At 41.0% G+C, this 12,428-nt stretch overlaps 1 protein-coding gene across 1 annotated transcript in view; it reads right to left on the reverse strand.

Annotated features, from left to right (window-relative positions):
• MAP2K5 (mitogen-activated protein kinase kinase 5) overlaps positions 1 to 12,428 on the reverse strand; it is a 139,940-nt gene that overhangs the window by 50,802 nt on the left and 76,710 nt on the right. Inside the window, exon 17 of the mRNA XM_042803808.1 lies at positions 1,816 to 1,845. Within this exon, the coding sequence (XP_042659742.1) occupies positions 1,816 to 1,845 (30 nt within the window). The remainder of the gene's footprint in view (positions 1 to 1,815; positions 1,846 to 12,428) is intronic.

Genomic DNA, 12,428 nt, shown 5'->3' on the forward strand with positions numbered 1-12,428 from the left:
CCCTTATGTAGGGAGATAAACAGATATTCAGACACTGAAAAAAACCCCTACTAATTAACTCCCTAATCAGAGTGGGTTTTCTAGGGGTTCTTGTGACCAGCTATGTAAGTACATGTCTAAAATACATATTCTTCACATAAAAATCCTTATGAAAAGCAGTCGCTTGAGAAGCTTAATAGCTACATTTTAAAGTTTCACCTCCTCAACTGTTTTACATTAAAAAATATATACAATTTCATGGACTACTGACTTGCCAAATATTCTTTTACAAACCCGATCCGCTTTTTTAATTAGAATAGCAAAAAGGTTCTTAAACTAGCAATCATGTTTTGCTCCCAATTCAGAAAACAAATTTTTGTCTTGAATCATACATAATGTATGCGCTCTAACTTCTTTCCCCAAGCTCCAACACTTCCGCGAACGGAGGGTTATCTTAAATTGTATCCCACATTACTTTGATTTATGTTATAACACACCATCTACAAAGAACATCAAGACACTCAACAAGCACAAGTGAGTACGCCAACGTATGGAGGATACTTCAACACAAGAGCTTCTTTTTCAGTCCTCTCTTCAAAGGAGAGGGTACATTTTAAAATATGGATAAAATATGCAAAGTGTGTTCTGCTAGCCAGCTACAGCTCTCTCAGTCAGTAAACACTTTTCCATAGGAGATGAGAAAGTGAAAAATCAGTATATTGCTACATATGCAAAACCTTTGCAGGTCCATAAAAGTGTCAGGAGAATTTGCTTAAAACAGCTTATAAAAATGGGAGAGAGAATGAGTCCCAGCCTATTATTCAATAACCATGTTTGTGAGGCATCTGCATAATCTAACCATGCATAAATTAGTATGTGTATTACAACAGTTATTTGCATAATAATAGCAAGTTAATAGATGCTTAAAGAGCACAGACCAACACCACCTTTAAATCAGACATGCCTCCAGGCACTCTGATCTGTACAGACCAAGATGCAGAAAACAGCGTTCATAAAACATACAAAAACATAAAAACCACATTCAAATAATTCATTTCAGTCCCTGGACACTTCACTTTTTCTCCTCTCCCAGGAAAGATTAATTTGAGCAACTACAGAATAGTTTGTTACTATGAATTCTAACGTTCATCTTGCAATAAGAATTTGAAGTAATCATCAAACCTATTTCTGGATTGGTTGTTTTGTTCAGAGTTTCATGGTTTTTCAAGCATCCAGACAAAGTAAAATACTACGTGGTAATGCAGGGCTCAGCACTGGCCTAACCGTTGCCACTGAGGATGGAAACAGTTTTACCACCAATGTCAATGAAACCGAGTTAGGTCACTGAAAAGTTAGAAAATGTCAGTATCTAAATAGAATACTAGTATTAGGTCCTCTTAAAAGGGAGAATCCAGAGCTCCCTTAAGTATTCCGTTCACATTACATTTTTGATTTGAGAAGATTTTAGACCATTGTACCATTAATCAAAGTTGGAATTAAAAATTAAAATATAAAAAAGGAGTAGATACTCCTTCCTGCTTCAAAAGCACTGTTGTACATACGGGATTATTTTTTAATCTCACAACAAAACCATCATTAACATCATCATAATTTTCATTGTCTCCCAGGAAAGAAAATCTTGAGTTTGGAGAAGAGAAAAAGAGAGAAAAAAAAAAAATCAATAGAGACTTCTAAATGACTCCTTCAAGATACCACTTTTCAATTTAACAGGACAGATTTATTTGTATGTGGCTCAAATGTTCACAATTGCTCTCTGCACCTTCATACATAGGAATGAATGTCACAGTGGCAAACAGCAGTAATGAACAATCTTACCTGAGGATATGGAAACCTCCCAAGAGCAAGCTGGGAAAGGAAATAATATTTGTCTAGTTATATAGATTTGCATGGAGGGCACATTTTCTTAAAGAGAGAAAAGTACTCAACTCTTACTATTGTATAAATTGGAAAATGTCAGCAAAAGTAATTCTGAAAACACACAAAGAGCTGTATTTAGAATGGAGTCATTCACAACAATTATCTCTTGTTCCTCGTTTCTGAATATTTCAGTGTTTCTCGAGCTCTTTTGTCTGTACCACTCAGTAACACTGTTTGATGCCCAAGTTCCCGAGGACTCTCTAAATTAAACCAGTTCAGCCTCAATAGCGAGGCCAACGACACTGACCTTTACTGATAATTATCTGCAATGAACAGGTATTGCAGAGCATGCACTGAACTCCCAAAGTCCTTCCTTAACTGGCTCAGAGTAAAATCTGGGTTATACAGCTGAGGTTTGCCTCCTTATCGGTGTCAAACCCAGCTAGGAACCTCCGAGTGGGATCTGGAGAGAGACCATGGCACCCGCGGAAAGACACTTCGTCTTTTCTTCAGATTTACTTTCAGTTGCACACGGTATTAACTGGATTGGTTGCTCACAGTGTTTTGTAAGTCAACTGATGAGTTACTAGAGTATCTGCTACGATCAGTATTAGACCCAACGACAATACTACTGTTGCCATAATGCCAGAGCTGATAAATATTCCATGATAAACTCTTCATGCAAGACTTCAGGTTCTCCCACTTGGTATCTGAACTTTGGAAATTATTTCAGCGAAACACAACTATTTTAAGTAATTTTGTCTACTATTCAGTGAAGGACAAAGGCTCCCAGAGCTGACACAGACTCGACCAAAAGGGCGTTCAGAGCAGCTCTGTTCTGACTTGCTTTCTGGACAAGCCCACCTCCCTCCACAGTTTACAGAGAAGCCACGGTCAGAGGAGCTTCTCTACACTTGGGTTAACCTCTATGAATCCTCCTCTTACCAACCTTCAAAAGGAGGACTACCAAAAGGGTTAGGGATGCTCGACTATCATTGATTTGTCTGCACGATAAACTAGGTATATTCACATCAGGCTGAGTGACAGCATCAATGCTGAAGGTCTAAGCCATCGTGTCAGGTACTGCGAGGGCTGAACCACACATCAGTGCTGGGCGAAAGCTGTTTCACCTGTATTGTCACTGATATTTGAGCTTCGCAGCGAGCAAGGTTACTTGACCTAGCCAGATTGCAGCTGAGGCAGCTGTGCTGACCTATGATGAAATTTCAGCCTGGCTGGCAGCACAAAACTATCCTAAGTATGGACAATAAGGCACAGACAGAGCTGTAGCAAGGTGGGGAACCGATGGGGCAAAGGCCAGTAGACAAGCCTCATCGGTTCAGGAAAAAGGTCATGAGAAGGCAGTAAGAAGCTGCTGACAGCATGAGTGGAAGCAACCAGAAAACAGGTGAGACGGTGCCCTCTCTGCAATTCCAGGTGCTGTCCGAACCTAGCATCGTACCAGCCATTTGCTGTGAGCCCTGGCAAACACAGTAAACTTCTTCCAGATCCTCAGGGGAAAGGCGTTGCAAATGCAGAGTAGGTCTTGAAGCATTTGTGTAAGAGAGGCATACAAGAGAAACCCGAAGAGATGAAACAGGTTTTTTGGTGACTCTCTTAGAAGAAGCTTTTGCAGTATTGCGACAGTATTTGTCCTGAGAATCGACAGGCCTATCAAGTGGGTTCTAAAGGGGCTACTCGGTTTCTACACCCCTGAACACTTACTGCACGGACAAACCACAGTTATAGGAACTGTGTATCTGAATTTCCATGCATCACTGAAAAATCACCCCCATCTTTCCTAAATATCTCCTCAGTGGGCGTCTGCATAATGACCAAGCAGGAGCCATTATGGTCTGCTGTATCAGTATGGTGTTGACCAAGGATCCCTACTAGCAATAACATCTGCAGTTTTTCTGAGATGCTTCTATCGTGACACCGATCCCTCCAAAAGTGGTGATCTGCTTCCAGACTTCCATTTGGGGATCGCTATGTTTGCTTGGTTTGTAAGACCAACACCTCCAGAAGGTGGGAGGAATGTGGCTTGCAAGAGACACTGGAATAGGGAACAACATCAAGGGGACAAGACGATTAAGATTTACTCAGGTTCTCTAAAGCGATACAACTGAAGCTGGCTTCCTTTCTCTGGGTTTCTTCCGTGCTTCGTCTTCCAGGTTTGCCTTTAAGGCTCAACTCTTTGGGGTGAATTCTGCTTTTCAGTTTTGTTTCTGGTGCAGTGCGGAACGTGGTGCTTCTCTTTGCAGCAAATTCACCCTCGTAACAAACCAACCTGAGCTAAGCAGGCTTGATTGCCACCCTTTCCATCACTTGTGCCCGGTTCACAGCTTCTACCAGCTCAGTCTTAAGGACCAGGAGCTACTAAAACATCCCCCTTTTTCAACTTCTCCTCTTTTGGGAAGACCATCCTTAACTTCCAAGAAGCTGCTCGAGATCCTAAGAAGCACTGCTGCTGAGACAGCCTGTAAATGCCTAGAAATAACCTATAAATGCCAAACACCTTTCCATGAACAGAAGTAGAAGAAATACTGATTTTTCCAATGACTACTGACTTAAGAACAGTCATTAGAACAGCTACAGACTTGTAGGAATGTAATAGTTATCCCGCTGTAGAACAAGATGATTACAGCTATATGCACAGGGCATCATTCTGCAGATCTTATTTAAGCAGAAAAAGGGCTGCTGCCTTGATGATGACTTCCAACTATAGCATTTCCACTCCCACTGATGATTCCTCTTCCCTGACCACCACACGCATCAACAGGGGCTCCGGAGGCAGCAGAATAATTGGGGAAGAAGCAGTTTTCTGCCAGACGTAAGCACAGGGTGTAGAAATGAGCTTTGAGGAACCCAAAATGCATCAGGAACGAGTTCTTTGGGAGGTTGTTAAAAAAGAAACACGTTTCTCAGTGAAGCTGCTCCTTGACTGAGAACTGCAAAGCAGTACAGCCACGGACAGATCGTGTGCCAGTTCTGCATCCCCTGAACCATCACTCGATTCATCTCGTCAGAGTTGTTTCCCCCCTGCAAGACTGTCAAGGTATTATAAATTAAGAAACTTACCAAAGAGTATGTAATCTTCCCTGAAATAGCCTGCAGATATGTCACTGTACTAAATGTGTTTCAGATTTAATGAAGCTTTAATGTCCTTTTTAATTTTGCCTGTTTCTATATCACCAGGGGTCGAGCAAGGCAATCAGCACTCAAGAGGGTGGTTTGGTTTAAAACTAGGAAAAACTCATTTGCTTATGAGTTGCACTGTATTTTCTTAATTAAATTTACTAAGTAAAATGGTTTAAGTTCAGCCAACCAATGACCTCTGTATGTAGATTTAGATTTATAAATAGCGTCACAGTTAAAGTAAAGGAAAAAAAATCCCAAAAAACAAACAGATTAGAGCTTCACTAAAGGGATTTTTATACTCTCTATCATCTGTCTCACGGAAGTCATATAAACACATGCAGCACAAGCCCAGTGCAGGATACAAAAAATGTAAACTACCAAACTAACACACTATCAAAAACTTAACTCCTCTGCATTTACACGATCAAACTTTGGCACTTGAAAATTTTGTTTTTAAGGCATTGTAACAAAAATACAATATTTCCATTCACACTAGTTATAGGTTCAGGAACTCATCAGTATTTTATGTAGCTCTGGATATTAAGGAGGGGAGGAAGGAATGCTTAAACTTAAGAAGCTGGTTTTCATTTCCCTACGGATACCTTCCCACCACACAAGAACTGCAAAAAACAACCTTTAAAAAGGCCCAGTGAATTGCAATGCCAGCATGGTATGGAAATATAAATGAGAATCAGACCGTATCATCAATGAATATGTCAGAATAACACTTTCCTACATCATTTAACTTTAGAGCAATGTCTGTGTAGGGGTTTTTTTGGGGGGGGTGGGGTGGGGTGGTGGATGTGGGTTTTTTTAAAACTGTTACTTCTTTAGACATAGAAGGAGCCCATCAGAGCACTTAAAATGCTCATCTTACGGTGTTCAGAGAGGTTGTGTCCTGAAAAATGCTGTGCACTTCCAAGTACCTGATAGAAGCCTTCCCCCAGACTCGGACAGAGGTGCAGACGGACGTACGGGTTGCACCAGCAGATTTTAAACCAGCACTTGATAAACTGAGAAATAATCTCAGATTATTAAATAACAGGCAGAGGTACAGTGTGCGTGTACGCTGACTTTCATGAAACTCTATCTAAAAGACACATAATGGAAAGCAAAAAGAACCCGAGGCAGGGAGTTTCTGTAGAGGCAGGTGCCTAAACCCTCTGTAGTGAGCAGCCATAGGAAGGGCTAACCCGTTCTCAAGTACATATATCCAATGTGCAGCTAAGTGCACACAAAATTAAAGTGACTTGTTGAAATAACGTAGCTAACAATTTTGGAACTGAAAACGGAAATCCAGAAATCCTCGCTATCACACCGCTTTCCCTGTATTGCTCTTTACTTGCCTGCCTGCATATTGTTAATAACAACTACAACAGCAACTTGGTCCGTAACCTGTTCAGAAAGTGACTGAGGGAAGGAAGTTCAAAACATATTTTTAGGACACTCGGGCAATAAAGTCTCCCACTTAGATTATTGTCTATGTTGTGCAAGTTGTTTTTTAATTTACAGTTATACAGAAAAGCATGGGATGTTTTTATTCTTAATTTAGACACATTCCATGTTTCTCAGCATAACTGCAAATTGAAAATAAGCACTTACAATATCACTAGTGATCTAGCTGAAGGAGGACTTTATCGTCTGAAATGTTCTAAAATTTGTTCTTAATTACCTTGTGCACATTTTACACAATTAAATTTCCATCTAAGGATTTTGCATTTAGATTGTGCACTGCAGTTAAACCCTCATTTTATGGAAAAGCAGCCGCCACTTCGGAACATTCAGACACAGGAAACTTTAAAAATCAGACTTAACTACTGGATAACATAAAAATCCCTAGGTGAAATTTCATTCCAAGACCAATTTATACATTCCTAGATAGATGGCTTAAAATCACCTGAAACTCTGCAGGGTATGGACCTTAATAAATATTAAATACCTCAAAACTACTCTAAGATTTTTCTTTCCTTCTAATATCAATTTCACTGTCCTCTTATTGCACAGTTTAAAAAAAAAAAAAAAAAAAAAAAAGAATCCGAAAGGATATAACAGCAATTTACCAGCGTTAAAGTGCTTCTGAGGTTAAACTGACAACAAAGAAGAACAGAAACACAAAGCATCTTGAAGTAGGGTTTCAATTAAATGTGCTGGATTTAGTAATGCAGGACGAAAAAAGAGTTACAAATTAATTTAATCTTCTGCCTATAGTTTGCAGCTGCACTCCAAAGTGTCTGGGGCTTAAGAACAAAGCCTTGAAAGGCCTCGGAGTGAGGAAAGCTTCAATTTTTAATGTATAACGCCATTAGCTGATAACTTGTGGAATCTGCGACCCCTGTGGAGGGGCATAAGCGCGGGTAACAGAGACTGATGAAGTGACATATTTGTTCATGTCTAGGACTATGAAGAAGAAGGTTATTACTAATACCGTCAGGCCCAACAGAAATATGCCCTAATAACCTTTGGGACATTCCTTGGCTTGAGCAGATGAGTTTGAGATCTCTCTACATAAAATATATTAAAAATCAAAGCCTAATTCACCTTAATTAAAGATAATTAGTTTCACTTTGACTTCTTTTAAATATGAACTATAGTAAATGCACTGCAAACTAAAGACTGCAGACAATTATGATTAAATTGCACATTTCTTCCTCGCCACAAATCCCTTATACTACCAGGCTTTTACCGCTACATCTTCAAAGGTGTTGCTCAGAATAGCAGGGCTTTTTCTAAAGGGAAAAAGGTGGCACACGGGCCTTTCAGGGCCAATCTGTGGAAATTGTCAGGTGCAAAATTCACACAAACGTTCCATAAAGATTAATGAGACTACTTGTTTGATCAGAGAGGCTTCCTGCTTATTTGTTTGCTGGATTTAGATTCAATACCTAATGGAAAAAAATGTTAAATTTGGTTGCGGTGGTGGAAATGCAGCTCAACTTCAGCCGTTCTCCATCTCCACTGGCACGAGAGAGTTCATCTGCCATTACAAACTGATTAAATAACAGGGGAAGGCAGACTCGACTGCATTTTGACTTTTTAAAAGTAGAAAAGATACTACACACTATAAGAATAGAGAACATCAACTTACATTACATAATCCTATATATTACATATACTGCACAGCTGATGTTTTCCCTTAATTGTCCACTCATCTACCTACTCAGGTAGAGAACTGTATTATTTATTTCGCTGATGCACAGACTGCCCACAGCGGCCTGAGAGCAATTGCTGAGAAACATGATACATCGAGGTCTCAACCCGCGCAAACTGTACCTAAACTTACACTTTATTGCAGCTTAGTTCACAATCTTCACCTAATATAGGGTTACATCCCAGCGCAGCAAGCGGATAAATCATCCTGGAATATTACTCTGGCTAAGTTTAGCTGTGAGTGGAGCATATGTGCTTCCAAGTCACTGAAGCAAAGGCCCATAAAATACACTAATTACTGGAAGTTATGGTCACTGAGTGATTGATAGCGCTCTGCGAGGCAACTTCCCCGTTTTCAGCTATTCTGACGGGCCTCCCCCACCACACAGCAATTATTAATTCATGACCCAAGCCTCAGGCACTGGTACCTTTACTTCTAATTCCGCTACCACAAAGACGGGGATGTAGCTGGACATTGTCTGTCTTCATCCCGGTGGCCGCTGAAGATGGCAGACGAAGAAACAGAGCTAACGGCCACCACCCGGAGAAACTGCTCGAAATAGCTCAAGGGGGGTGAAAAAAAAAAAAAAATCTAGGCCAGCTTTTTCCTAAGAACAAGTTTCTGAAACGCATCGTTCTCTACAGAATGATTAAAAGTACATAAATACTCTACGATAAGAACAATTCAAGTTATTGAGCAAAATTCTGCCTGTGTTACAACCACACTCAATGGCTGAGAAAAGCTGGCAAGGATTTGTCCACACAAGTCACAAACATCACACTACGTACAGTCCTTAAAAATACAGGGTAACAGGATGAGGCTCACTGCAAAAAAGCACTTTTTATTTTATTTTTTTCCTTAATACTAAATGAAATATGTCTCTTACTAAATAATCACGCCTAGCAAATTATCAGTGGTCCAAGGTGCTTGACCCGAGGGCTCAAGGCACGAGCCCACTCCCAGCCATACTTCACAAAACCAGAAAAAGGCCAGAAATTAAACATTTTCTCCATAAAGTTGGTTCCTTTTCAGGAAGGGTCTGGCCAAGGACTGGGGCCGCAGAAACCAGTGCTACCCAAGGCCCGGCTGTCAGCAGAGAGATGTCAGCCCACAGAGATGGTCATCTAGCATTTTCAGAAATACTTGGTTTAAGTTTTCTCTAATATTAATATTACTTAGAGTGACTTGCAGTGACAAAGTAAACATCCATCACATCCAAGCATTGGTGGTTATCAGACGGCTGGGCACAGAAGTGAGGCATGTTTTTATTAGTTTAGAGAAGGCTGGAATTCAGTAAGGGGAAAAAAAAGAAAAAAAAAAAAAAAAAAGTAATTTAAGACACATCATACTGAAATGTGCCCAGATCCACCTAATGCATTAACTTCTTGAAATCTCAGTGTAGGAATGGGAAAATCATGCTCTTCACATGTTTGCTTCATTATAACCTCAAGCCTTCTGCTATGAGCTATTCTCAGTGGCTCTACCAGCACCAGCAGCCGTAACGCCATGGCAAGGCCTTTCCCAGTCTTTCCAGTTTAAACAAGCAGAGTAAGATTCTGCTCCTGCCGAGCACACAAAAAGCAAGGACAACTCCAGCAAGAACTGCCACTTGATCGGAGCCACCTCACTTCAGCCAAGTATTTCCTTACAATACCAAGCCGCCTGCTCTGCATGGAGATTAAATGCAGATTCTCATTTCCCTTTTAAGCTTGACCCTTGCCATCTTCTAATGGGCTATTTTAATTAATATTCCTCCTGCCTCTACTGGGTGTAGCTTTTGACACTGTAGGTCACTGCACGGTTCCAGCAGTCACAGACATTCACGGTTGCCCCATCATGATTGCATCCCTTTCTACCAAACCTCCTCCAAGTCTCTGGTGCCGCTATAGAAATTATGCTGCACCACCAAGCTTCAGGTCTCAGATTCCACCCCCCTCCATCTGTCTGACTGCTATTGTTTAGGTAAGGGTGTAAAATTGATGAAGGACCAACCATGGTGTCCACACGTAAGAGAAATCCTGCAGAAGACAAAATCGCGGTCCGCAGAGTTTCCTGCAGATCAGCTCACAATCTTGATCTTGAACCGTCGCCACTTCAAAGCTGATGACATGCGACTGATCACATACTTTAGGCTCCTAGAAAGAGTTATTCTGAAACCTCCTCTCCTTGATTACATATACGTGAGCCTTTACAACAGTTTTATGCAGCTAAACATCTTAAAGATAACTGAATTGGTTAAGAGAATCATCTTAAAGCAGAGCTTCTTCTCTTGTGTTACCCTTTTCAAACATGTTTCTCCTCTTTGCCTTCGTGGTCTTAGTGAGTTCTTCTTACAGCTCTGCCTGTGCCTGAAATACACCACGTAAGGCACATTTGTTGGATATATACGGGTGTTCCTCTATGTGGGAACGCACACAGCTGCTGAAAATCTGTCGTATGACTGCCTGAAATATTGCTTAAGACAGCATATTTTAACAGAGATGTCACAAACAACAAGCAACCCTTGAAAGCTCTTGCAGATATACAGATAACAGAGAACGGTGGTGACCAAAGACTTATTCTCACTTGGCGAGTTTTAAGAACTCGTTTCTAACATTAAAACTGATACACAAACTCCTTTTCCCTGAAAGAGAGAACACTGATAACCTCTGCAAGAAAAGTTAAGTTTAAAAGGAGGCCTGAAACACAGAAAAGTAGCTGTTTTTCTCAGCAGAGACTTAAAAGTAGAGACTAGGATGTGCTACAAAACCAGGTGCAAAAAGGTATCATTAGCCAAGCGCACGAGCTTGTATTCTACTTCCAAAACTTACTTGGTTGTGGCATAAGCAAATCACTTTCATTTCCTGAATTTCAATATAATATAATGCCGATTCTATCTGTAGATAAAATGAGCCCTGGATCTCCTAGCAAAGGTCTGCAAGCCTGTACTTCGCCTCAACGAACAGCTCGGATCACAACTCTATTCCATTCCCTTCCCAAAACTCCCTTCTCCTCCCCTGCCATCTCCTCGTGACGTGCAGGAGACTGGTCCTCAGTCTCGTGAGAGTGCCAGCGCTCGGCCGCTCCGAGATGCTAAAATCTGGGAGAAAACCAAGAAGCAACCCCCCCGCGGAAGCAGGGGGGCTTGAGAACACACCAGCCCTATCAGGGTCCCACCAAGGCTCTTCTCACCCACCTTCCTGCAGCAGCCCCTTGGCCCGGGAGAAGCGGCTCAGCCGAAGGCATAACCACCTACTCCTCAAACACTCCCACCAAAAGGCACCGCTGGACAAGTATGCCGCCTATCAAAACCCAACACAGTGTATTCGATCCTGGTTTGGATGCTTTCAAGTTCACTTTCGGGCAGCAGCCATGCAAGGCAGGATTAGAGTCATGTTGGAGACTCACGAGATCCATCAGGCAATCTCATTTATCCTCCTGCGCACGGATCTGGGAGGGAGACGGGGTCGGTGACAGGGCGCACCCCGCCCTCAGACTCAGCCCAGTCAGCCCAGGGTGTATTTTATGACTTAGTTATAAACCCCTGAAAACTAGCTTTAATAAATGAAAATGCTGACACAGCCTTCAGTGTACTGACAGCGGTGTGACTGGTTTAAACGGAACTTGCTTTGTCAACCCAAGAGCACTTAAATAGCTAGAAACCTCATCAAAACACACAAACTATTTGTGATGAAACACTTTTAAACAGTTTTAGATTATGTATTAAATTTAATTCACTTCAGAAAATCCTGAAGAAATGCAAACTGAAAAAAAAGGAAAGAATAAAAAAAAAGCAGCATTTTTAAAAAAAATTATTATTTTAAATTTATTTTTGGCAAAGGGAAGACTGAGCACTTTCAGACACCTCTTACTTCAAAAGGAACAAGAACGCTCACCATCCCTCAAAACTTACGTGGCACCCACATCTAATACTTTTCACACTCTGCTAACACGTTTTTTGGGCCAGTTCTCTTAACCTTCAAAAGTAACAGTTCAGTTTCTCATTACACATAGCTTCGCAGCAAAGAAACTCAAGACGTTTTAAAGGCTCAGAAGATTCTTAAAGAAAATGAGAAGATTTACTTAGCTGCTATTTTATATTATCATACGTCAGAACAGCCCTCGCTAACATGGTCCCAACATGCCGTTTCTTTTAAATTAATATGCTATAACTGAGCAAAGTTGTAGGGATTGGAGTATTACACTACTAAGTGGAGATGATTTAAAAATCTTATAGCAAATGCTAGCTTCCCTTTTTAACAGTTCCATCAACAAGAGCCTGGGTGTCTCCACTACCAATCCC

Source organism: Tyto alba, unplaced genomic scaffold (genome assembly GCF_018691265.1).
Source record: "Tyto alba isolate M040663 unplaced genomic scaffold, T.alba_DEE_v4.0 Super-Scaffold_41, whole genome shotgun sequence".
In the NCBI taxonomy this organism is placed as follows: domain Eukaryota; kingdom Metazoa; phylum Chordata; class Aves; order Strigiformes; family Tytonidae; genus Tyto; species Tyto alba.